The sequence below is a fragment of the Arvicola amphibius genome, chromosome 9 (genome assembly GCF_903992535.2).
Source record: "Arvicola amphibius chromosome 9, mArvAmp1.2, whole genome shotgun sequence".
Taxonomy (NCBI): domain Eukaryota; kingdom Metazoa; phylum Chordata; class Mammalia; order Rodentia; family Cricetidae; genus Arvicola; species Arvicola amphibius.
In genome coordinates, this window is record NC_052055.2 from 118146872 (window position 1) to 118170618 (window position 23747).

Sequence of the window (23747 nt, forward strand, 5' to 3'; positions counted from 1 at the left end):
GCCTAAGTCCTTTTGAATAGGGCCTTTGCTGTGCTGTGCTGAGGTTTTTGTTTTTTTTTTTTTTGCCTGTGACTCACTTCTCCCCTCACTTTCAGAATTGGTGCCTCAGGCCCAGAGATGGGTTCAGTTTTCTTCCAGCTGCTGGTTTTTGCATGTAAAACCTTCTTTAAAAACTTCTAAAAAAAATCTTGGGCTGGAGAGATAGCTCAGTGGTTGTGATAGTTTGAATGAAATTGGCCTCATATGTTTGAATATGTGACCTCGGTTAGTGGAACTGTTTGGCCAGGATTAGTAGGTGTGGACTTATTGGTTGAGATGTGTCACTAGGGTTGGATTTTGTAGTTAGGTTTGTTGTGGGGGAAAATCTCTTTTGAGATTTCCTTTGTATTTTTTTATTGAAAAATTTTTTTTAATATTTATTTATTATGTATACAATATTCTGCGTGTATGCCTACAGGCCAGAAGAGGGCACCAGACCTCATTACAGATGGTTGTGAGCCACCATGTGGTTGCTGGGAATTGAACTCAGGACCTTTGAAAGAGCAGGCAATGCTCTTAACTGCTGAGCCATCTCTCCAGCCCTGTTGAAAATATTTTTGGTGAGCTTTTAATTCTTAGGTTACAGTGGATCCTCTGTTCCCTTGAAAAGCACATATTGCCTACCCTCTGACATCCATTTAAAAAATTTTTGTGTACAGTGTGTGTGTGTGTGTGTGTGTGCAGTGCATGCATATGCATGTTCATGTGTGTTTGTGGGTAAGCATACTATGTACACATGTAGAGGCCTTAAGTGTCATTCTTCATCTTCTTCCTTGTTTGAGACAGGGTGTCTTTTTTTTCTTTCTGATGTGTATGAGTCTGGCCCACAGTTTCAGAGATTCACTTATATCTGCCTCGCATCCCTGTACGAATGCTGGGATTACTGATGTATTGTTGCATGACAGATCTTTCTTGGGAGATGCAATACACACATCTACTCACTCCAGAAAGGGAGCTCACTGTGGACAAAGTGCAGATACCATCATAGTCCAACTTGATGAGCTAGTGAGTTTTATTTAGGTCACTTACAGGAATATGGGTTACTTATAGGAGCAGAAATGACTTAAAGACATTTGTATCACCAAAGCCTACTCTACCATCGGTGGTAACTCACCAAAGCTGGAAACCTGAAGCATACTATACAGCCTGCAGGTGCTCAGCAGGATGGAGAGTGTTGTTTCCAGGTTGTTCAACTGGGCTGAGCCTCTTCCAGGCAATTCAGCCAGACTTTATTTCTTCTAGATAGTTTGGGTGGTTCTTGCTTCAGAGTTTCAGAGTCATTTTTACGGTTTGAGTTGTCTGAGGAGTGACTCTCAGCATTCTTAACATTTATATACTCTTGAGGAAGAAAAGGCCTAGTGAGTCTGGTCAGTTTCAGGGACTTCCTGAAGCTATTTTGAATTGTTTGCTTCCTGTCTTAATGGGCTTCCCTGCAGGATGGATTGTTTTACCCCTACAACCCCCCAAAAAGCATGTCTTTTCACCTCCTGGTAAGCATAGTATTCTAGAACATCCTGTTGTCTCACTTACCTTTACATTCTGTATCTTAAGAGGTTGCCCTCCGAGCTGGAAGGAACTTGAGGAAACTGCTGCATAGTCCCCATGTCACACTTTATGTAGATTATGGAGATCCAGACTTGGGTCTGTGGACTTGCACAGTAAATGTTTCCTCGGTTGAGCTCCTCCCCATTCCTGACCTCTGTCTTTTTTTTTATTATGTATATAATATCCTGTGTACATGTATGCCTGCAGGCCAGAAGAGGGTAACAGACCCCATTACAGATGGTTGTGAGCCACCATGTGGTTGCTGGGAATTGAACTCAGGACCTTTGGAAGAGCAGGCAGTGCTCTTAACCTCTGAGCCATCTCTCCAGCCCCGACCTCTGTCTTTGATGCTGAGAGTACAGGTTCCATAGGATGTCTTTTTTTTTTTCTGACACTTTGGAACACTCATTATTTTTTATACTGTGGTCAGATTGTGATGTGTGTAGATCTGTGTTTATTCTAGTCTGAAGTCTGTTTGCTCATTTTTGAAAAAGTCTCAACCTTACCTTTGAAACACATTTTCTGCTGTATCTTTCTGGAACTCCTTCAAGGAGTCCTAATTGGAAGAAAGTTGGAATTTTTCTCTCTAGCTACTCTCATTTATTTTTTCCTTTACTTTGTTTTTGTTTATTATTTCCCTTTTCCCACATGTTCGGGAACTTTTGAAACTTATAGTTTGCTTATTATTATTATTTTTTTTTTGGTTTTTTCGAGACAGGGTTTCTCTGCAGCTTTTTTTTTTAGAGCCTGACCTGGAACTAGCTCTTGTAGACCAGGCTGGCCTCGAACTCACAGAGATCCGCCTGCCTCTGTCTCCCGAGTGCTGGGATTAAAGGCGTGCGCCACCACCGCCCGGCTAGTTTGCTTATTTTTAAAATGAATTTTTAATTAAAAACCTATGTGTCTGTGGTGGGCATGTGCACGTGAGTACAGGTGTCTGTGGAGTTCAGAAAATATATTGGATCTCTTGGAGCCATATGTGATGGTGAACCATTCTGCATGAGTGCTGGGAACTGAACTAGGTCCTCTGCAAGAGCAGCCAGTGTTCTTAACTGCTGAACTCTCTCCAAACTTCATAGTTTTCATTTTTATAAATTTTGTTAAAAAGTTTTGCATGTACACGTGTATGTCCTTATTTGTATATATATGTATTCATGAATGTGTGGAGACCAGAAGTTGCTGTTGAGTGTCTTCCCCAATTGTTCTTTATTCCTGTGTGGGTGCTTCACATTGAACTCCGGTCCTCATACATGCATAGTAAGCTCTTTACAGACTGAGTCAGCTCCCCAACCCAGGTTTTGCTTTTTTGTTTTGCCTGGTGTTTTATAACAGTAACTGTAGCTTCTCGGTCATGATTTAGTTTCTCTTACTTTTTACTACTGGGCATAGAGGTGCATGCCTTTAATTTTAGCACTTAGGATACAGAGGCAGGCTGATCCCTGTCAATTCAAGGCCATCCTGATCTGAGTTTCTAGTTCCAAGCCACTCAGGACTACATAGTGAGAACCTGTTTTAAAAAACAAAACCTAGCAAACCCCCAAAATAGCAACGAAGTATTTTACTTAGAATATGTGTCTTCTATTCTGTGGTTGATACCTATAATGCCTGAAAATTATTTGGCTCTGGCTCTGCCACTGTTTGTTTGTTTGTTTATTTATTTATTTATCTATCTATTATGTATACAATATTCTGTCTGTGTGTATGCCTGTAGGCCAGAAGAGGGCACCAGACCCCATTACAGATGGTTGTGAGCCACCATGTGGTTGCTAGCCACCATGTGGTTGCTGGGAATTGAACTCAGGACCTTTAGAAGAGCAGGCAATGCTCTTAACCACTGAGCCATCTCTCCAGCCCCATCTGCCACTGTTCTTATGCTGGCTATTATTGGTGCAGTCTTGATATTTTTCATGCAGTGATCTGTGATACGAACCCACATTTTTTAGGAGTGTTTTTGTGCTTCTTGGAAGACTTGGTAGAAGACTGGGGAATCTCCCATTCTGGGCCTACTGTACATTAAGTTATTGGGTTGTAAATGTTTCAGGCTTGCTGACAGCATGAGTTCATGCCAGGCTTGAAAATTTGTTCTTTTCTGGTTCTCAGCAGGTTCTGTGACTGCCTGGGGCTTTTCTTTCAGTCTCTCTACATGAAGGAAGACACTGTAATAGAAGCTCTCAGCTTCTGGAACCTGTCATGATCTGTCTCACCTCCCACTTTGGACTTGATCAAAGAGTTAGTTGCTCCTTTCATTTCTTGCAAGCTCAGTGGCAATTTTAAAATGAAGTCTTGTCATTAAAAAATTTGGGCAAAAGGAAATAGGAGAGGCACAGCAGCTTTCAAGTTCATTTGGATGCTTGTGCCTATGTCAAATGTTGTACATACAATTTGTCTACTGTAGTGTGGAGCTGCGGGCAGGCCTGCTTTTCATCCTGCCCAGCTCCCGGCCACCGGCTAGCTTATACCTCGAAATAACAACACACAAACTGTATTCTTTTAAATACTGCCTGGCCCATTATTTTCAGGCTCTTACTCACATCTTGACTAACCCATATCTAATAATCTGTGTAACACCACAAAGTGGTGCCTTACCAGGTAGATTCTAGCGTACTTCCATCTTGGGCTGGAGCTTCATCGCATCTGGCATCTCTCTCTGAGGAGAGGCACGGCAGTCTGCCTAACTTAGGAGAGGTGTGGCATCTTACTGATCCTTCTACCTCACTTCCTCTTCCTGTTCTGTCTACTCCACCCACCTAAGGGGCGGTCTATCAAATGGGCCAGGCAGTTTATTAGCCAATGAAATCAACTCAAACAGAAGACTCTCCCACATCATTTCCCCTTTTTCTGTTTAAACAATAAAAGAAAGGCTTTAACTTTAACATAGTAAAATTACATATAACAAAATAGTTATCAAGTAAAAATTAGTTACAATATTATATCCATTTTATCTTTTATCATAACAAAGGAAAACTTTATCTATCCATTCTTCAACTCCATCAAAGACTCCAGAAGGAGATAATATTACCTAAGTAAATAAGAAATAAGCAACTTACAAAACTCTAGAAATGACAGAGACATCTCGCTGCCTGGACAGTCACCCAAAGTTCCTTTGTACTGTTGGGGCATCCATCTTCAGCCTTCAGGCCCATAGTATCCAGAGACATTTCCATGAAGCAGGAAATTTCAAAGGCAGTTCAGTCACTTTCTGCTGTGTCCTGCAGAATGTCTCGCAGACTCTTTCATGAATCAGGAATCCCGAAAGATCATCTCACTTTTAGGCAAGTTCAGCAGTCGTCTCTCTGAGGGTTCTCTATGTCCAGTTTATGCAATAGTCCAGGCAAGAGCAGTTTCTTGCCCAAATGGCTATCAAACTCAATAAGGATCCTCTTCGATGCCCATCTTCCTCTTGAAGTAGATTGGTGCTGCCAGGAGCTGATGTGTCTCATTGTCATGAAAAGCCTTAAGTTATTAAAACATCTAAAATGCGATATTCTGTAGTTTTTGAAAGATATGAAGAATGCCTATGTAACTTAAATAAATCTCTATATAGCTAGAAAATCTAACTAACATAACTACAAGTTTTACTAATATTGATAACTATCCATTAACAACCTATATACATTACATTTTTAAATGAACTACACAATCACAATACATTAATCAGTATCAGAAATACATATACATATAACAAAATTGACCTTAAATTTAAATCACTAAAGCAAAATCCATATCAATGCAAATTATTCATCTCCATATCATATCCCCCTTTAAATGTAAAAGAACACTTATAAACAATATTTGGGAATATGGGCGCAGTTATTTCTCTCCAAACTGCTTCATGCTGAATGGGGATGCTGTTAATTAGGTCTTTTATGGTGTAACCTGTGTGCCAGGTTCATCTCAGTCATCAGTTGGGTGAAGTAATTTTCTGAAGGTGTTCACAGCAACCTTTCAGGAGGGCGTGGTCTATCATACCATATTGGGATAGAAGCAATCCACACGGTCTCATTTTCTGTAAAAACAAAAGAAACTCCTTTCCAAAGCATCATATCCTTAGATCTAAATTCTGAAGTCAAGGTATTTTCAAAATATCTATCTTGGATTAGTTCAGCAGCATTTGTAAACAAATATCTTTTAGCAGCTATTGCTTCTTCCTCAGCATTCAAACAATTCAAAGAGAGTATAATAGTATACAGTATCAAGATTCTCCGTATATTTTCCATCTTTGTACGGCTTTATTTTAACCTCTATTTCGTTTATTTTTACTTTTTTTTTTTATTTTTTGATAAGTTCTTTGTATATCTTTGTCCTGGAATAACTCTGCAGACCAGGCTGTCCTTGAACTCTCAGAGATCCGTCAGCCTCTGCCTTCCAAGTTCTGGGATTAAAGGTGTGTACTACCACACCTTGAACTCACAGAGATCTGTCTGTCTCTGCCTCCCAGGCATTCGGATTAAAGGTGTGTGCTACCACACCTTGAAGTAACAGAGGTCAATCTACCTTGCCTCCCAAGTGTTGGGATTAAAGGTGTGTACCACCATAACAAACTACTTCCTTTTTTCTTTTTCTTTTTTACTTTTAAGAACTTTAACTAGCCTGCATATACTTTTAATACATTGTAAACCATTTAGACATTTTCTTCAACTTTGAATCTTTCTTTTACTGTATATCTCTCTTTTTGTGACCACATAAGTCTTTAATTTACCCACCAAAATCGGTAGAACTAAAGCCGTAACTTTGGCGGCTGGATCCAGCCCATGCCTTAGCTTTCTAGCCTCATGGCGGAGGTTCCCGCAGAAGCCATGTTTATCGCCACAACTCTATGGCATTTCAAGGTCCCTGCCAGCAAGCAAGCTGCAACAGTGTCAAACAACAGTCAGGACCGCCTGCTTGAAAGAGTCAGAGTTTGTCCTGACAGTACAGACCAGAACGCCAGCATTTTAAAACAGCACTTTTTTCCTGCTACCGCTGAAAACAAACAAGCATGCAGTCAGCTTTTCATCAACACCATTTAAGTGTTTTGTGGCAGGACCTCTTAATGAGCTGCAGGGTTTGCAGCTGAAGCTGAGTCAGGAAGCCTCTCTTAGATGAGAGCGCTTGCTCAGACCCGAGAAGTTGCTGTTATCAAGAAAACATGCTTTACTCTATTCTTTCCCAAGCTTTCTCAAGCTTTCTGTGGATTCAGTTGTCCACGTTGAGCGCCACTCTGTAGTGTGGAGCTGCGGGCAGGCCTGCTTTTCATCCTGCCCAGCTCCCGGCCACCGGCTAGCTTATACCTCGAAATAACAACACACAAACTGTATTCTTTTAAATACTGCCTGGCCCATTATTTTCAGCCTTTTACTCACATCTTGACTAACCCATATCTAATAATCTGTGTAACACCACAAAGTGGTGCCTTACCAGGTAGATTCTAGCGTACGTCCATCTTGGGCTGGAGCTTCATCGCATCTGGCATCTCTCTCTGAGGAGAGGCACGGCAGTCTGCCTAACTTAGGAGAGGTGTGGCATCTTACTGATCCTTCTACCTCACTTCCTCTTCCTGTTCTGTCTACTCCACCCACCTAAGGGGCGGTCTATCAAATGGGCCAGGCAGTTTCTTTAGCCAATGAAATCAACTCAAACAGAAGACTCTCCCACATCAGTCTACTAGCCCTTCTTCCCAGTGGTGGGATGAGACCTAAGGCGTTGGCATGATGAGTAGTGCTCTGCCACTGACTTACACCCACAGCTGTTCTCTAGCCTTTCTTCTTTCTGTGTGTGTGTGTGTGTGTGTGTGTGTGTGTGTGTATGGTATCTGTGTGGAATACAGGCCTGTCATGTATTCACATGACATGTCACAGAGCACATGTATGTATGTGATTGTGAGCATGTACATGCCATGACACACATGTAGAGGCCATGGATAACTTCAGGTGTCAGACTTCAGCTTCTGTCTTTTTTAGACAGGGTCTCTTGTTTGCTGCTGTGATTTTCAGGTTACCTGGCCTGTGAGCCTCCAGGAAGTCTCTTGTCTTCACTCCCATTGTGTTGTAGGAGCACTGAGATTATAAATGTGCTCCACTATATCTACCTTTATGCAGGTTCTGGGGATTTGAACCCAGTTCCTGATGCTTGTGTGGCAAATACAGGAAGCCATTTCTCAAACCTTGTCTGGTCTGTTTTATTGCTTAGCAGTATGAAGGATCTGGGAGTTTCCATGTTTTATAACAGCACCTCCAGAAACTAAAGGGCTATAGTTTCTAGCTTCTGTTGGACACTTGAATTGGCAGTTGTTCAGAACAGTGTATAAAATCCTGTTTTACTGGGGTCATTGCCTGGTTGGTTCAGATGATGGGGTTGTGATGAGGTGGGTTAAGCTGCCTGGCCTGGCCTGGCTGATGTTGTATGCTACATACTGTTGTAGTTTCTTTCCTATTGTAATAATAAAACACCATGTCCAAACAACTTATAAAATGAGGGGTCTATTTGGGCTTATGGTTCTAGAGGGTTAAGAGTTTATCACTGCAGGGAGTATGGAAACAAACAAATAAGCATGGTGATGGAGCCTCATCTGAGAGCTCACATGTTAACCCACAGATGGGAAACAGAACACACTGGTAATGGCATGGAGTAATTTGAAACCTTATCACCCACCACCAGTGACACACCTCCTTCAACAAGGTCACACTTTCTAATCCTTCCCAAACAATTTCATTCAATACTGGGGTCCAAGTAAACATGTTAGCCTATGAGACATTCTCATTCAAATAAATATATTCCACTCTCTGACTCTCATAGGCTCAAGGCCATATAGTAAAATGCATTTAGTCCAACTTTAGAAGTCCCTTAAAGTGTCTCAATATGGTTAAAAGTCCAAAGTTAAAAATCTCTTCTGAGATTCAAGGCAATATCTTAACTGTAACCCATTGTAAAAATCAAAAAGCAAATTATATACTTATAATAACATGCAATGGTATAGAATATATATTGCCATTCCAGAATGGAGGAATAGAGGTGTGTAGTGGTATTTCATTTGTATTTTAATAAATAAAGCTTGCCTGAAGATCAGAAAAGTAAAATAGCCACACTGGCCAGCCTTACAGATCAGACAGTGACGACACACACTGTTAATTCCAGTAGCCACTCTAGCTTGCCATAGAAACCAGGCTGTAGTGGTACATGCCCTTAATCCCAGAACTAAAGAGGATTATAAAACAGAAGAAGACAGCTCTCAGTCTCAGTCTCATTCTGAGCTTTCCTGGAAGCAGAATCACCATTTATGGACTGAAGTTGAGGTAAGAGCCTATGGCTGGCTGCTTTGCTTTGCTTGTCTTCAGGTTGAACCCCAATATCTGTCTCTGGGTGGCATCAAGCATGGGCACAACAGGAGAGGAAGCTAAACCAGGGGGAGTGGAGCTGGGAACACTAGTGATTCTCCAGAACCCAGGTGGCTAGGTTTAGGTTCCAATTCTTAGAGCTGGAATTCCAATCCCAGCTCTGGCCGGGGCTGGTGGCTAAAAAGTCTCAGGCAAATGGCTTTTTTTATGAATTTATACCCCAAATGTTGGGTGCCAAATGAAGCATGGTGATAAAAAGATTTGAAACTATTGAAGAATTTGTCAGAACCACTAAACAAGGAGATGAGATACAGACAAAAGACAATAGTAAAGACTTAACATAGCTAGTACCTCTCAGAATCACAGATGACTTACCAAGAGTTTTAGCTACTTATCTTGTTACTACTTCTGAAAAGCCAGCAAATATTACATACCAGAAAGGATATACAGAATGTAAATAGGAGCCTATATGTGTGAAAGATCCAAAAGATATTAAGGAGGAGGTAGTATCTGGCATGTATTCACCATATGTAAGGCAGTTACTAAATACATGGGCTTCAAGAAATAAGATCACTCTAAATAATTGGCTTCAACTAGTCTCAGCTGTACTAGACCATGGTCCACAGTTTAAGTGAAAGAGTTATTTGAGAGAGGAAACTAAGGCCCTTGAACCTCAAGGCAGAGTCAGGTTTTGAGCCTCTCAAGATCAAATTCTTGGTGAGGGCCCTAATACTGATCTGGATAGTTAAGCTACATATAATGAACACATATTGTCCCTATGTTGTAGAGCAGCCTTGAATGCTTGGAACAGGATTCAAGAACTAGGAAAAAGAATTGAATCTTATACTAAGGTTATACAAGGCCAAAGAGAACCCTTTAGTAATTTTTTTTTGCAAAGATTAATTAAAGCTGTACAAATTGGGATAGCAGATCCTGGAGCTAGATGAGTACTCATTGAATCTTTTGCTTTTGAAAATGCTAATTTAGAATGCAAAAGATACTTGAGCCCTTAAAGGTCAGAGCAGCACCAATGGATGAATGGATCCCACACACAACCAATATTGAGTTCTTTGACTATATCACTGAGGCTTGGGTAGGAGAAGCAATTTCCAACGGTATGAAGAGACATCAAAATACCAATGCTTTAATTGTGGTAGAATGGTCCATCTAAGAAGGATTTGTAGACAGGACATTCCTAGAAATAATTGTTTTTTCAGGACCCCATAAAGATACCATCGCCACTAGATAGCAGAAAGTAAACTTAAGAATGTGATGTCCATATTCCCAAGAGTTGGTAGTGGGTGGTTTTGGGTCATTCAATGGGTTATTGATATTACAGATATGATAGGATAAAAGGGTAGATTATTTAATCTACTCTGAAAAGAAAAAGGTATGATATAGATAAAAAGTAGATTATTGAGTCTACTTTTGAAATGCAACTACTAGTTTTTAATGTTTTACATTGGAGTAGAGTTTTGTATATTATATACATATTTTGTATATTGACACAAATTTGAGATTAATTTTGTTAAAAACATACTGTACATATGTTTCTAATCTTGTTCAAGGTATTATACCTATACAGCTCATTTAACAATGTAATGCAAATCTCTAGTCCTTGAAAATTATTACCACCAATTGTTTAGGATAGTAAGGAAATGCAGGTTAGTAATTAGTCACCTATTATAGTCAAACTTGTAGTCACATTGGATATGTTTTCAAGGTCAAACAAAGATATATTTTAGATAGACAAGTCATCTTCAAACACTTCAGAGCTCTACAGAATATGGCATTTATGATGTTTTAATAACATAGGCTCTTTTTTATGACAGTGAGACATGTCTGCTCCTGGCAGCATGAATCTACTTCAGAGACTATAATGGGCATCAAAGAAACTCCACATGGACTTTACTTTCTTTGTGGCAAAAAGTAAGCCATGGGCAAGAAAATGCCCCAGCTTGACTACTGACAGTATATTGTCCTAATTAGACAAGCAGGACACAAAGTGATTGCCAAACATTGTCAAGAAAAGGAGTAACAGCCCTTCAGAATATCCTGCTTCACAGGAAAATCTTTTTGATATGCTAGGCCTGTATGCCAAAGATGGATGCTTCAACATTGCAGAGGAACTTTGGGTGACTGTCCAGGCAGCCAACTGTTTCTGTCATTTCTCACATTTTTTGGAAGTTGCTTGCTTGCACTTCCTGCTTACTCAGTTAATGTTATTTCCTTCTTGGGTCTCTGAGGGAGTTGAAGACTAGATAGTTATAGTTTTCCTTGTTTACCTGACACAGAAAGCAAGTTATGATAAAACGTAAATTAGGTACAAGTCTTTGGACTTACTGAGCTGAATTTGTCAAATGCAAATGGACTAGACATTGTTGATGTAGTTCTTGCCTGTATATAGTTATTATACGTATTATATACAGTTTTCCTTTTATTAATTATAGCTTTTTCTTTATTTTAGACAAAAACGGGAAATATGCCATTTTATTTACATTTTAATAAAGTTTGCCTGAAGATCAGAAAAATAAAATGGCCACACTGGCTGTTTTAGAGCAGGCAGTGGTGACACACACCTTCTATCCCAGTAGCCACACTAGTTTGCCATAGAAACCAGGCTGTAGTGGTGCACGCCCTTAATCTCAGAACAGGAGGAGACAGCTCTCAGTTTCAGTTGCATTCTAAGGTTTCCTGGAAGCAGGATCACCATTTATGAACCGAGGTCAAGATAAGAGCCTGTGGCTGGCTGCTTTGCTTTTCTTGTCTTCAGGTTCAACCCCAATATCTGTGCATCAAGATCATAGTAAGGAAATGCTGGACCAGAGCAAGGCTGAAACCCAGGAGTGCAACTCCAAATCTTGTAGCTTCAGTCTAATGTCAAAAGAGCTTAGATGGCTCTTCCTTCCTGCTTCGCTGCCTATAACACATTTCTTGCTCTTGGCCTGACCTCATTCCCTGTCTGAAGCTCTTCTTGACAGATGTTTCATGGCTCTGTCATTTCCAGTATCTTGGGACTTCCAATCCGGCCTAGGATTTACTTTCATAGTTTCACATGATGGCCTCTTAGAGCCTCCATGCAGGGAGTCTACTGCCATATACCGGACCTCAGCAGCTCTCTGTAACCACAGAGGAAGATTCTATGATCCCTTTAGTGGGATCCTTCGTGACATGAAAGCTAGCACTTTATGGATGACACTACCATGTTTGACTACCAATTTGGGGTGAGCTTTGTCCCTCTAGAATCACTTTTGCAGCAGCCTTGATTTGCTATTACCCTCTAGGAGCAGAAAATTTCTTAGGCCTTGTTGCGCTCAGCACTGTCTTCTAAGCTCCTATTAGAATGGCTCATTCAGTTCTGCTGATGATGTTTAACCATTTTTCTAGCCCAAAGTTTCAGAGCATTCCAAATCCTCCAAACCCAGATGGTCAGATCTGTCAGTGCACATAGTCCAATTCTGTCTTATTTAAGTTTTGTTGCTGTGACAAATTGCTGTGAGCAAGGTAACTAATAAGAGGAATTTGGATCTTATGGTCCAGGAGGGGTAAGAGTCCATCACTGTCAAGGTGGGGAGCATGACAGCAGGTCGACAGGCATGGCAAAGGAGCCCCAACTGAGAGTTCACATCTCAACCCACAAATAGGAAATAGAGAACACACTGGGAATGGCACAAGTCTTGAAACCTCAAGGTCTGCTCTCAGTGACACACTTCCTCCAACAAGACCATCCCTCTCAATCCTTCCCAGATAGTTTTGTTACCAGGGGACTAGGTATTCAAACATATGAGCCTATGAACCATTCCCATTCAGACCACCATGCATTCTTTGGATAAGAGCTATGACTAGACTTTAGATGACTTCATTGAACCTTAAGAACACAGTAGTACACTTATAAACTGAGAGTTGCCTAGATATAAATATAGGCTTGGTACTACAAGGCCAAAGACATTGGCAAACAGGGTTGTAGGGGTTTCCCGTAAGATTCTCTGCCTGTGGTTCTATACACAGAAGGTAGTGTCACAATGTTATTGCTAAAACTTCCCCATATGTAATAGCCTTCTGCAGATTAAAACCATTAAACATGGTGTCTGCTTTGTTATTGTTCTACCCATATGTTATAGTTGGACATGTGAGATGTAAATATGTTTAGGGGATGATTCAAGGTGAAATACAATGTGGATAACACATAAAGTCAGCACTGTATTCTTTTGCATTTCAGTCTAATGCTGATGTCCCTATACAATGTGAGCATCAATTCAAAAGGCTTGAAATACATCAGTGAGAGTCCTGGATTTATCCCTTTGCTGCGGTGGCTTTTGAACGGTAAGCAGTGTTCTGCTATGTTCTCGTATAGTCAGTCATATGCTAACCCAGCTGGAGGAGGTATTGGTGTATTAGAAATCAGGAACCATATTTTTTACAATGTTTACTCTTTAAAACTGACTTTTCTCTTTTGTTGTTGTGGCTTCTGGGGATGGAAGAGGAAGAAGAATATTCTTTTGTGGTGGCAGCTTTCAAACCTTGGTACCCTCAGACACTGGGTTCTCAAAGCCCTGCTCCTCCCCAAATAACTTCCTACTCTAGAAAGCCAACTGGTATACTAGTAGTTCCTCATTATGTTTCTCAACTATAGATTTTAGTTTTAGTTGTGGCCTTTGACACAAAGATCATTTTATAAAACAGCACAAACATTCTCCTTCAGAATAGTAGATATGTGGTGGACATGGAAGGAAAAGTCCAGAAGTCTAGGCAGAATGAAATATGAAGTTGCATATGGATGTATCTTTAATTGTAAATAAAATGAATCTTAACCTTAGTGCTTCCTTTCTTGTTTACCTTCACTACTAATTTAGCCTAAAGTTTTGTCCCAATTTCACCATAATTGTAAAGCTTAAAATGTATACATATAATTCAAATATTCAAGTGACAAAAATGGAATTTTTATTTTTTTAAAATTCAAATTAATCTGTTTTGAACTTTTGTTACTCTTGATATGAATACTATTTTCTAATAGTTTTATTGAGGTCCAATAATTGCATATATCTTAAATGAAAAATTGATCATTTGAGTGCAAATATCTACCTTTAAAATCATTACCATAGTCAAGGTAATGAAAGCATCATCCCACAAGGCCATTTTCCCTTCCCTCCCACCTGCCTCTCACTTTTCAGAGGGCCACTCACCTCTTTTCTACATTGTAGTTTAGTTTCTATTTTCTACAGTGATTATTATATCTTACTAGTTCGCTGATTCCTGTTATACACTGTTCAGTTATGCAGATGAACCTTTGGGTTGTTTATACAGCTTTGACATGTTACAGGCACAGAGTCTTTCTTGTGCATGGAAATGTGTTGGTATTTCTTTTGGGTAGATCCTAGGCACAGAATGACTGGGTCATATGGAAGAGGTATATTCACGTTTTTAAACTGTTAACTTCTCTGCCATTCACATTCCCACCAGAGGATACAGTACCAACTGCTTGTCCTCACAGTTCTTGGTCTGCTTGTACCATTTAGGTTTCGATATTCCAATAGAGATGTCTTGGTACCACATTGTTGCATTATTACTAATAGTGTTTGCATCAAAGTAAGAAATAAAAAGGAGGACATGACTGCTCCTGGGAATGGTAGAGGCGAAGGTTTGTTGTAGATATGAGGAAGAGCATCTCCAAAGACAGAGACTTCTGGGAGAGCCAATAATGCACATGATCCTGAGCTGGGTCATATGAGGAGAGGCGGGAAGGGAGAGCTAGGAGACCAGGAGACCAAAGGGCAAAAGAGTGAAAAAAAAAAAAAAAAAGAACTGGCATAGCCAAAATGGTTGGATTATATAGGGAAGAGCCGCTGGGGGATGGGTAACTCGTCCTAGTCCTTGGACTGAAGATTAGGGTAGTGTGCAGGGCATATCAGCCAGGACACTGTAATAGGAAGGGACTAAGGGATGATGGGAAAACCTGGTGGCCAGAGTCCACTTTGATGTGTTAAATAGGCACCTCAGCCATTTGTCCCAAGATTGATACTAAGTGTTGAACATGGTTCCATGTATTCGAATCAATCGTGATGGTGTTGTCATCTTAAGAAGCATAAATCCTCAAGGGCATGGCTCAACAATTAAGAGCACTGGCTGCTCTTCCAGAGGACCCTGATTCACCTCCCAGCACTCACAACTAGCTCATAACTGTCTGTAGTTCCAGTTCCTGGATATCTGATATTCTTACACAGGCAGGCAGGCAAAACAGCAATGCATATAAAATAAAAATAAATAAATCATTAAAAAATTTTTAAAAGAAGAATAGTCAGATAGTAGCAGTGCATGCCTTTAATCCCAGCACTTGGGATGCAGAGGCAGGAGGATCTATGAGTTTGAGGACAGCCTGGTCTACAGAACTATTCCAGGACAGCTAGGACTGTTACACAAGGAAACCCTGTCTCAAAAAAATAAGAAGAGGGGAGGAGAAGCATAAATTCTCTAAATCTTATTTTTTTCAAGTTGTTTTGGCTGTTTCTAAGACTTTTGCCATGAATTTGAGAATAAATGTGTCACTTAGTACAAACAAGAAACCCTTTTAGAAATTTTATTGGTTATTTGTTGAATCAGTAGTTTATTTAGGGGAGAATTGACATATTAGCAATATTGAATCTTCTAAGCCAGGAGCCCAGGTGTGTAGGTAATTCTCCTGTGTCTGTATGTCCTAGGGCATTTGAGGGATGTATGTAGAGTGGACATCCTTGCAGTGAGTGTATTCTCTCCTACCAGAGCAGAATGTGTTTGGCACCTTTGTCATGAAGATATATAACTCTAGGGGACGGATCAGGCACACTACTATTCATGTGAAGAGATGTAGATTCTCTAAGGCTGGGGTCCCTGTGCTGAAATGCAGTCTATGTCATGTGCAAAGTCTGTCTTATTCATTGCATATTGAGCCAGCACAAACATGGACATTCTGGCTGTAGCTGTGACTAAGAAGTTCTTTCTCAGACAGCAGTGCATCGTCGTCAGGATCCTTCAAAATGCAGCATATATCTGTAAACATACGAGTAGGGTGAAACCCTAGGGTTCCACAGCTTAAAGGCTGGTTAAGTAGGCTTTAGATTCATGTGCCCCAAGCCTGGATACTCAACTAAACAGCTTTTTTTTTTTTCTTGAGAATACATCATGGAACTAGGTGATTCCTGAACTTAGTGTCTGTGTGCAGATCCACAGTACTAGCTTGTAGGACTAGGGGAGATGGTTAGGGAGAAGATAATTGAAGAGGAAGTCCAAACTGAGCCATAGCTCCTGCCGCTCCACATGGACCACATATGTACTCTGATCTATCTTGTCTCCTGTAAGGCAGGGCATTATTGCCTCCTTCTCAGACGAGGAGGCCAAGTGGCTTGCTGGAGGTTAGCAGCTGTGTGGCAGTGGAGTTGGGTTTGAACCCTGACTGCCTGCTCTATGACCCTGTACCTTACCCTAGGTGCTCTGCAGGCACTGGGCAGGGCTATAAACCTCCATTCTGGAGATGGTCTACTTTAGCAGCCATTGGAACTGGCATTGCTTGGTTTTGCAGAGACTTTTGCTCTCAAACAATATGTCTGGCTCTGCTTGCATCGGTGACCCTCCAGCAGCCTTTGTGAGTTGTTTGCTTGTTTATGAAGGAAGATCTGAGACTGAGTGTTCTCTGATGCCGAAACTGCTGGTCTTGAAGTGTCTGTGGGGTGAGTGAGAATCTCAGCTGAGTTTATGCTTCTCTCCTGGGTGCTCTCTATGCCTGTAGACTACCTGCGTTGACACAATAGAGTGGTTCCTAAGGTTTTTTAACCACTTTGCTACTGGGGCTGCTTGACTTTCTCAACCTTGAAGACAGTTCCTTGTTCTTTGAACACAGCAAGCACATCCAAACCCTGAGATCCATTGCAAGTCATCTCACTTGATGCCTTTAGCTGCATTCCTTGTAAAGTCAAACAAAACATGCTGGACTCAAGTCCCAGATGCTTAACCACTGAATTGTGTATTTTCTATTTTATGTTAATTTAATGTGTGTTTAAGTTTGCTTTTGTTGTTGTCAGTACTGCAACCTGGAACTGCAGGCGGTGCTTAGCAAGTCTGCTAATGAGCTCCTTTCCCAGCCCTGCCCTGCAGTTTAGAAAGTTGAGAGTGTGTTTTATTGTGAAGTAGGAAACAGGAGCACACTGGCTGCCTGAGAAACTGTGCTGCTTGTGCTTGTTGACTGCACTGTTGCTCTCAGGACCTGACCCTTTGACCTCTGGCCAGGAAAGAATTTGAAGACTGGCTGTCTATACTCTTACACCATTAAGTAGATTCAGTTTGTGAAAATGTACTAGATTTTGCTCAGGATTAATAATTTTTCAAAGGTCTGAAGCAAAGAGATTGCTAACTCTTAGAAATCAATTTCTGTGTTATCATATAATCCCATTATGGAGCTTGGTGTGTTTAAAGAGAACAGCTTTAGACTCACTACACAGATGTGAATTGAAACTTTCGTACTGGTAAAACTGATCTAATCTGTTGAAACTTCACATTTCTGATCTGTACAGTGGGAGTCCACCTCAGGGTCTTACCATAATCCAGCAGGTGTTGGCTCTCCCCTTTATTTCTGATCTAAGTATCCTATGGAAACTTGTTTCCCTTTACTTTGCTTGACTTAAGCAAGTTACTTCTGAGTTTTCAGACCCTCTGCTTCAGAGAATAGTTGCTGCTGTGCTTATCTCTGGGAAGCTCATCTCATTCCCTCTAACTTTTGCTTGATTTCATTTTTCTTTCATTTGTTCATCTACGTGGCTGCCTTTTTCCCAGGCTGGGTTCAAATTCTTCACATTCCTCTTAAACCACAGAACTGGCACAGAACCCTAACAAATAGCTGATGAGGACAATGTGTATTTGGGTGGTGACCACAAGTTATGTAACTGCTAATGCAGACTAGTGTCAGAATCCCACTGGCAGCTGTGGTGCTGCCTTCCCTGCCTGAAGATACAGGGCTGAATGGGCACACAGCACTCACACTCCATCTCACATGCACTTACTTCTCCAAGTGACCTGAAGCATGGCATGCTTTACAGACTTTACAAACTTGACCTCAGAGCTTCCTCTAGGGCGCCAGTCTCAGAGCCAGCTCTGTTTGATGAGTCCACATGCACGTCAAGTGGACATTCACATCCAATGTTTATACCAAATTCCAACCTTTTCCATACAAGCCCTGTCCACAGCTTGCCCAGTCTCAGTGAATTTCAGCTCTCCTTCTCAACTTATCAGGCTGTTTAAGCCCTCCCAGCAACTCTTGATTTCTTTTTAGTCTATCACATCAAGATCTAGTCTTTTTGGAATCCTGAGACTGTGCTTTTAAATTGTACCTGGGATTAGAATAGCAGGAAGTGTCCTCCGTGTCCCAAGCCATCATCATTTCATGTGAGAACCTTCTGCAGAGCTTCTTGTGGTCCAACTTTCATGTTGTGGTCCAACTCATGTTAGGAGCCAGGAATAGGAGGGAACAGACCACCAACCAGCTTTCTTCATTGAACCAAGAGCTGAGAGAGAAAAATATTGTTAAAAATGCTTTTAGCTAGAATAGTAAATTGTACCTAAAGAATAAAACTCAAGTAGGACATTAACTGTATTAACTGAGAACTACTTGTTTTGTAGTCTAGTTTAGCTTCCAAATTGTGATCCTCCTGCCTCAGTTTACTGTGTGCTGGGACTAGAGGTGTGTCAGTATAACTGAACTTCTTACTCAAACTTGAAATTCAGATTTTGTGGCTCAGGGATTGGACGACGGGAGATAAAGCCTAAATTCAATTCTAGGCAATAGCCTAATAGAGAACTCCAAAGGTCCTTACTAGACATGTTCCTCTGTATTGTGAATTTATATAGGCCTTAATAATAAAAACCTGGAGTCAGCTATTGGGGTCAAAGCTGATAGATCAGAGAAACAGAGCAACCAACCACCAGAGAGTTCTTACCTCTACCAACACTCAGACTAAAGGGACTATCCTGTCTCTATGAATCCTCAAACTGCTGCTGTCTCTACAAAACCTCATGCTGCAACTGTCTCTATGAACCCGCAGACTGCATCTAAGCTCCTGTCTCCTCCCGCCTTATTTTCTCCTCTCCACCCATCCGTATCACTCCTGTCTCCACCTCCCTATCTGGGATTAAAGGCGTGTGATCCTAAGTGTTGTGATCACCTTTGTGTGAGCTCTGTTTCACTTTTCTACAGATTCAGTCTTTTGTAGCCCAGGGTGGCCTTGAACTCACAGAGATTCTTCTCTGTTGAGTGCTGGGATTAAAGGTGTGTGCCACCACTGCCTGGCCTCTGGCTAACTAGTGGCTTAGTTCTGAACTCTGATCTTCAGACAAGCTTTATTTGTTAGATTATAAACAAAATACTCACTACACTCCTCCAACTCTGGTCTTTAGGATAATATGTTTCTTTGACCCTTGAGTGCTGTAGGGGGAAAGTTTCGTTGAACAGTGAATAGCCAGGCTATTTTCATGCTGGGTTGAAAGCTTGCTTCCAATCAACTTGCCTAGGCCACTGTATCTACACATTTAGTTAGACATTCTCATAGACTTGTAAAGATGTTTTGAGATGAGATTAACTTTGAAATTGGTAGACTTGAGTAAAGCAGAGGGCCCTAGCTGGTGCAATAAGCTTTGTCCAGTCAGATGGAGGCCTGAGTAGGATACACAGGCTTGCTGCTTGTGTGAGCTGGAGTGTGACCCTTTCCTGTCTCACTAGAAATGATTGTACTAGGTTGTGAGTCTAACGACTTCTGGTCTGGAACTGTGTGTTGTTTTTCTTCACGCTCCATTTCCTGCCTTTTACTGTGTGCCAATCTTTTTTTTGTACTTTTTTAAAAAAAAAATTTTAAAATATTTATTTATTTATTTATTATGTATGTATGTATGTATACAATATTCTGTCTGTGTGTATGCCTGCAGGCCAGAAGAGGGCACCAGACCCCCATTACAGATGGTTATGAGCCACCATGTGGTTGCTGGGAATTGAACTCAGGACCTTTGGAAGAGCAGGCAATGCTCTTAACCTCTGAGCCATCTCTCCAGCCCTAAAAAAAATTTTTTTCATTTTACATACCAACTCCATTCCCCCCATCCAACTGCCCCCCATCTACTCCTCAGAGCAGGTAAGGCCTCCCTTGTGGAGTCAACTAAGTCTGGCAGGACCAAGCCCCTTCCCTCTGTATCAAGGCTGAGCAAGGTATCCCACCATAGAGAATGGGCTCCAATAAGCTAGTTCAGGCACCCAGGATAAGTCCTGGTCCCATTTCCAGCACCGCCCCCCACAACAGATCAACCCACATAACTGTCACATGCATTCAGGGGGCCTAGTTTGGTCCTATGCAGGTTTCCCAACTGTCAGTCCAGGGTCCTTGAGCTCCCACTAGCTTGGATCAGCTGTCTCTGTGGTTTTCCCCAACATGATCTTAACCCCTCTTGCTCATATGATTGATCCCTCCTCCCTCTCTTCAACTAAACTCCAGCTCAGCCTAGTTCTTGGCTGTAGATCACTGCATCTGCTTCCATCAGTTACTGGATATCGGTTCTATGATGACAATTAGGGTAGTCACTAATCTGATTATAGGGGGAGGCCAGTTCAGGCACCCTTTCCATTATTGCTAGGAGTCTTAGCTGGGGTCATCCTTGTGGATTCCTTGGAATTTCCCTAGTACCCGGTTTCTCCCTGTTGCTGATCTTTAGAGTTAGTTATCTCCCTGTCCATCTGCCAGTCTGCCCATCCATCCATCTTCACATCTTTTGGCTGCATTTTTCAGGTGAACCATTTAGGAAAAAAGTTTCTTGAGAAACTTGATTTCAACCAACTTCTTAATGAATTCTTACAAGTAGGATTTCAGGCTTAAAATCATATTTCTTTTATTTTTTTATATTATAATTACATCATTTCCCTCTCCCTTTCCTCCATCTAACCCCTCACATTTATCGCTCCTTGCTTTCTTTCAAATTCATGGTCTCTTTTTCACTAATTGTTGTATACATACATATTCCAAAATACACAAGTACAACCTGCCCACTCTGTAAAATGTGAACTTGTTTTCAAGACTGGATTTGGTGCTGGATAAGCAATTAGTGTCCTCTTCCTGGGGAAGACTGTTTTCTCCACTCAGCATTTCTTGGTTACCTGCAGTTCTTTGTGTGGTGTTGAATCCTCTTTGACTTTCCCCGTATCCACTTTGACATGTCTGTCAATTCTGTTGTTGTCCCTGTTCAGCTCATTTTTAGCCGGTCATGTTAATGAGACTTTATGGGTGGTGTAGTTTTTGACGTTCCTAAGAGAGACAGTCTCACAGCAATCTCCCTGGTCTTCTGGCACTTAGAATCTCCAGCATTTTCTTACATCTGCAGGTACTGCATACATGTGGTGCACACACTGTATGCAGACATGCATACTCATAGAATAAAAATAATTCTTTAAAAATGTAAACTACCACTAAATATATTAACCTTTGAAGCAGGTAGATAATAGGTAAAAACCTTAAAAGAAATATTACAGACTGATAGTTGTCTCTCAGAGAAGTATCATGCATGTGGGCTGAGTCTCTGACTAATAACAAGGAGGAAATAGAGAGCACCATTATCCACATCTTTAGTCTTCTAATGCTGGGATGATGTGTCCAGCAGCCTGATCTTCCCTGGGGTGAACTCTGTCCCCACAAACTGTGAACCAGAGTAGGCCTTCCTCAGCACACTGCTCATGTCAGGTGTTAAGCCACAGCAAGAGAAGTTAGGAACATAGAACCTGAGAGCAATCACTTTTTTCTTATTAAAATTATGTATATGTATGATGTATGTGTGCATGTGGTGCTGGGGGAGGCTAAGGTGAGTGCCACAGCACATTTGGAGGTCAGAGGACAATGGCAGGAATTGGTTCTCCCCGTCTAGCTTTCTCTGGGTTATAAGGATCAAATTCAGGTCTCTAGGCTAGACTGCTGAGCCATTGCATTGCCCCTCCCCTATCTGTCTTAATGATCTCAATAATGAGAGGCTGCCTGGAGTCCTGTTCACTGCCAGAAATGGTTTGGAGAGCAAGGAGCTGAGTACCAGCTTGGCCTTTGAGATTATCAAGGCTGCTAGCAACTGGACTACCACAATCTAGAACATATTAGTCCTGAGGAAATCAGACCACCCATCACCTTAAGGTTTCTCTGAGAGGAAAGCATGTGGAGTTAGAGACAGAGGAGCTCAAAAGTATGGGTTGTCATTATAGTGATATTTTGTTTGTGTTTTAACAAATAAAGCTTGCCTGAAAATCAGAGTGTAGAGCTAAGGCACTAGAGGTCAGGCAGTGGTGGCTCACAAATCCCAGCACTCGGAGACAGAAGCAGATGGATGTTTGTTAGTTCAAGGCCATCCTGGGCCACATGAAATTGATCCAGTCTAAAAGAGAAACAGAGCTCACAGAATGGTGATCCCAGCACTAGGGAGATGGAGACAGGAGTGCTAAGGCTGGGCAGAGAGAGGAATATAAGGTGGGAGGAGACTGGAACTCAGGGCAATCTAGGCAGTCAGTCTGAGGATGCAGTCTGAGGAGGCAGTATGAGGACAGGATCGTTCTTTTGGTCTGAGCATTGGTAGAGGTAAGAACTCTAGTGGTTGGCTGCTCTGCTTCTCTGATCTTTCAGCTTTTACCCCTATATCTGACTCCAGGTTTTTATTAAGAAGAACAGTTAGCATATGTGCTACAGTCATCCTCAGCACACAGTATAACATGGCCCTTAATGCCCTTCCTGCACTGTCTTCTCCTAACACAGTACCTCCTTCCCAGTCTGTCTTTCTATGTTCCCTGCTCCCTACTCAGCTATGTCCCCATATCAGGGTTCCATTATTGTTACGAAACAAATGAACTTCTTAGTCTTTGGAGTTATATCAAGGCTGCTTGAATTGGAGTTTGGGGTAGCCCAGGTTCCATCTTCTGAGGCCTCTTCTCATGTGTGCTATCCAGGCTTCACACTGATAAGGCAGCACTGCTCACAGGTTCTTGGGGGTACTCCAGTCCTCAGGGAGCACAGCTAGCCCATCATCAGCCACAGGGTAGAGTGTAGAAGAGATCACTCAAATCATGCTTGAGGAAAAGAGGCCTGTGCCTCTTTTGTGACCTGTGCGAGTCTGTGGTCTTCTTAGGTCACCATTCGCATCTGGACAGTCCCTGAAGGAGCCTTGATCTGCAGTGAGGCTGATGCTGTGAATCATTTGTTACACATTTGTCAGCACGTGTGAATGTGTTTATTATAATGTGCTCTATTAGCATACCACAACATAGTAGAAATATGTATATTTCTCAGCGTTATCAGAATTAGGACACCATTTAACCATTTGTTTTTGGCTTTTGGGGCATATACGCTAAATTGGCATCTGTAATTTGCAAATGTTTCAAGGTTTTCCTGCTAGCTTTCTGTTACTGATTTCTAGTGATATAAGACCACTGTGCCAGAGAACATGGTTCCAGTCCTTCTAAATTTGTCATGACTCGTTTTATAGTTCAAAGTATGGTCCATTCTGTAAGTGTCCTGAGTACACTTGTTGGAGAGGGTATGCTCTGGTTTTGTTGGGTGAGGGTTTTGTACATGTCAGTGCTTTCTTGTTAGCTGACAATGATTGTAGATTTCTTTTGTATGTCCTGGATGGTTTTTTCTCCACTTGCTCTACTGATGATTGAGAGGTGTGTTGAAGTCATTTGACCATTATTTCTGTCCTGTGTTGCCTTGTTCTTCTGAAGTTTGGCTGTTAAAACCCCCTCCTTCCTATTGTTGTATCCTCTTGATGTGACCATTTCTGAATGACCTTCCTTGTCCATAATGGTAACTTTTCCTCTGA

General features: G+C 41.4%; 1 protein-coding gene across 1 annotated transcript in view; it reads left to right on the forward strand.

The window, feature by feature from the left end:
* The window catches only part of LOC119823521 (heat shock transcription factor 2 binding protein), a 93164-nt gene that overhangs the window by 39508 nt on the left and 29909 nt on the right, over window positions 1–23747 (forward strand). The window contains exon 8 of the mRNA XM_038343573.1: window positions 13117–13220. Coding sequence (XP_038199501.1) covers window positions 13117–13220 — 104 coding nt within the window. The remainder of the gene's footprint in view (window positions 1–13116; window positions 13221–23747) is intronic.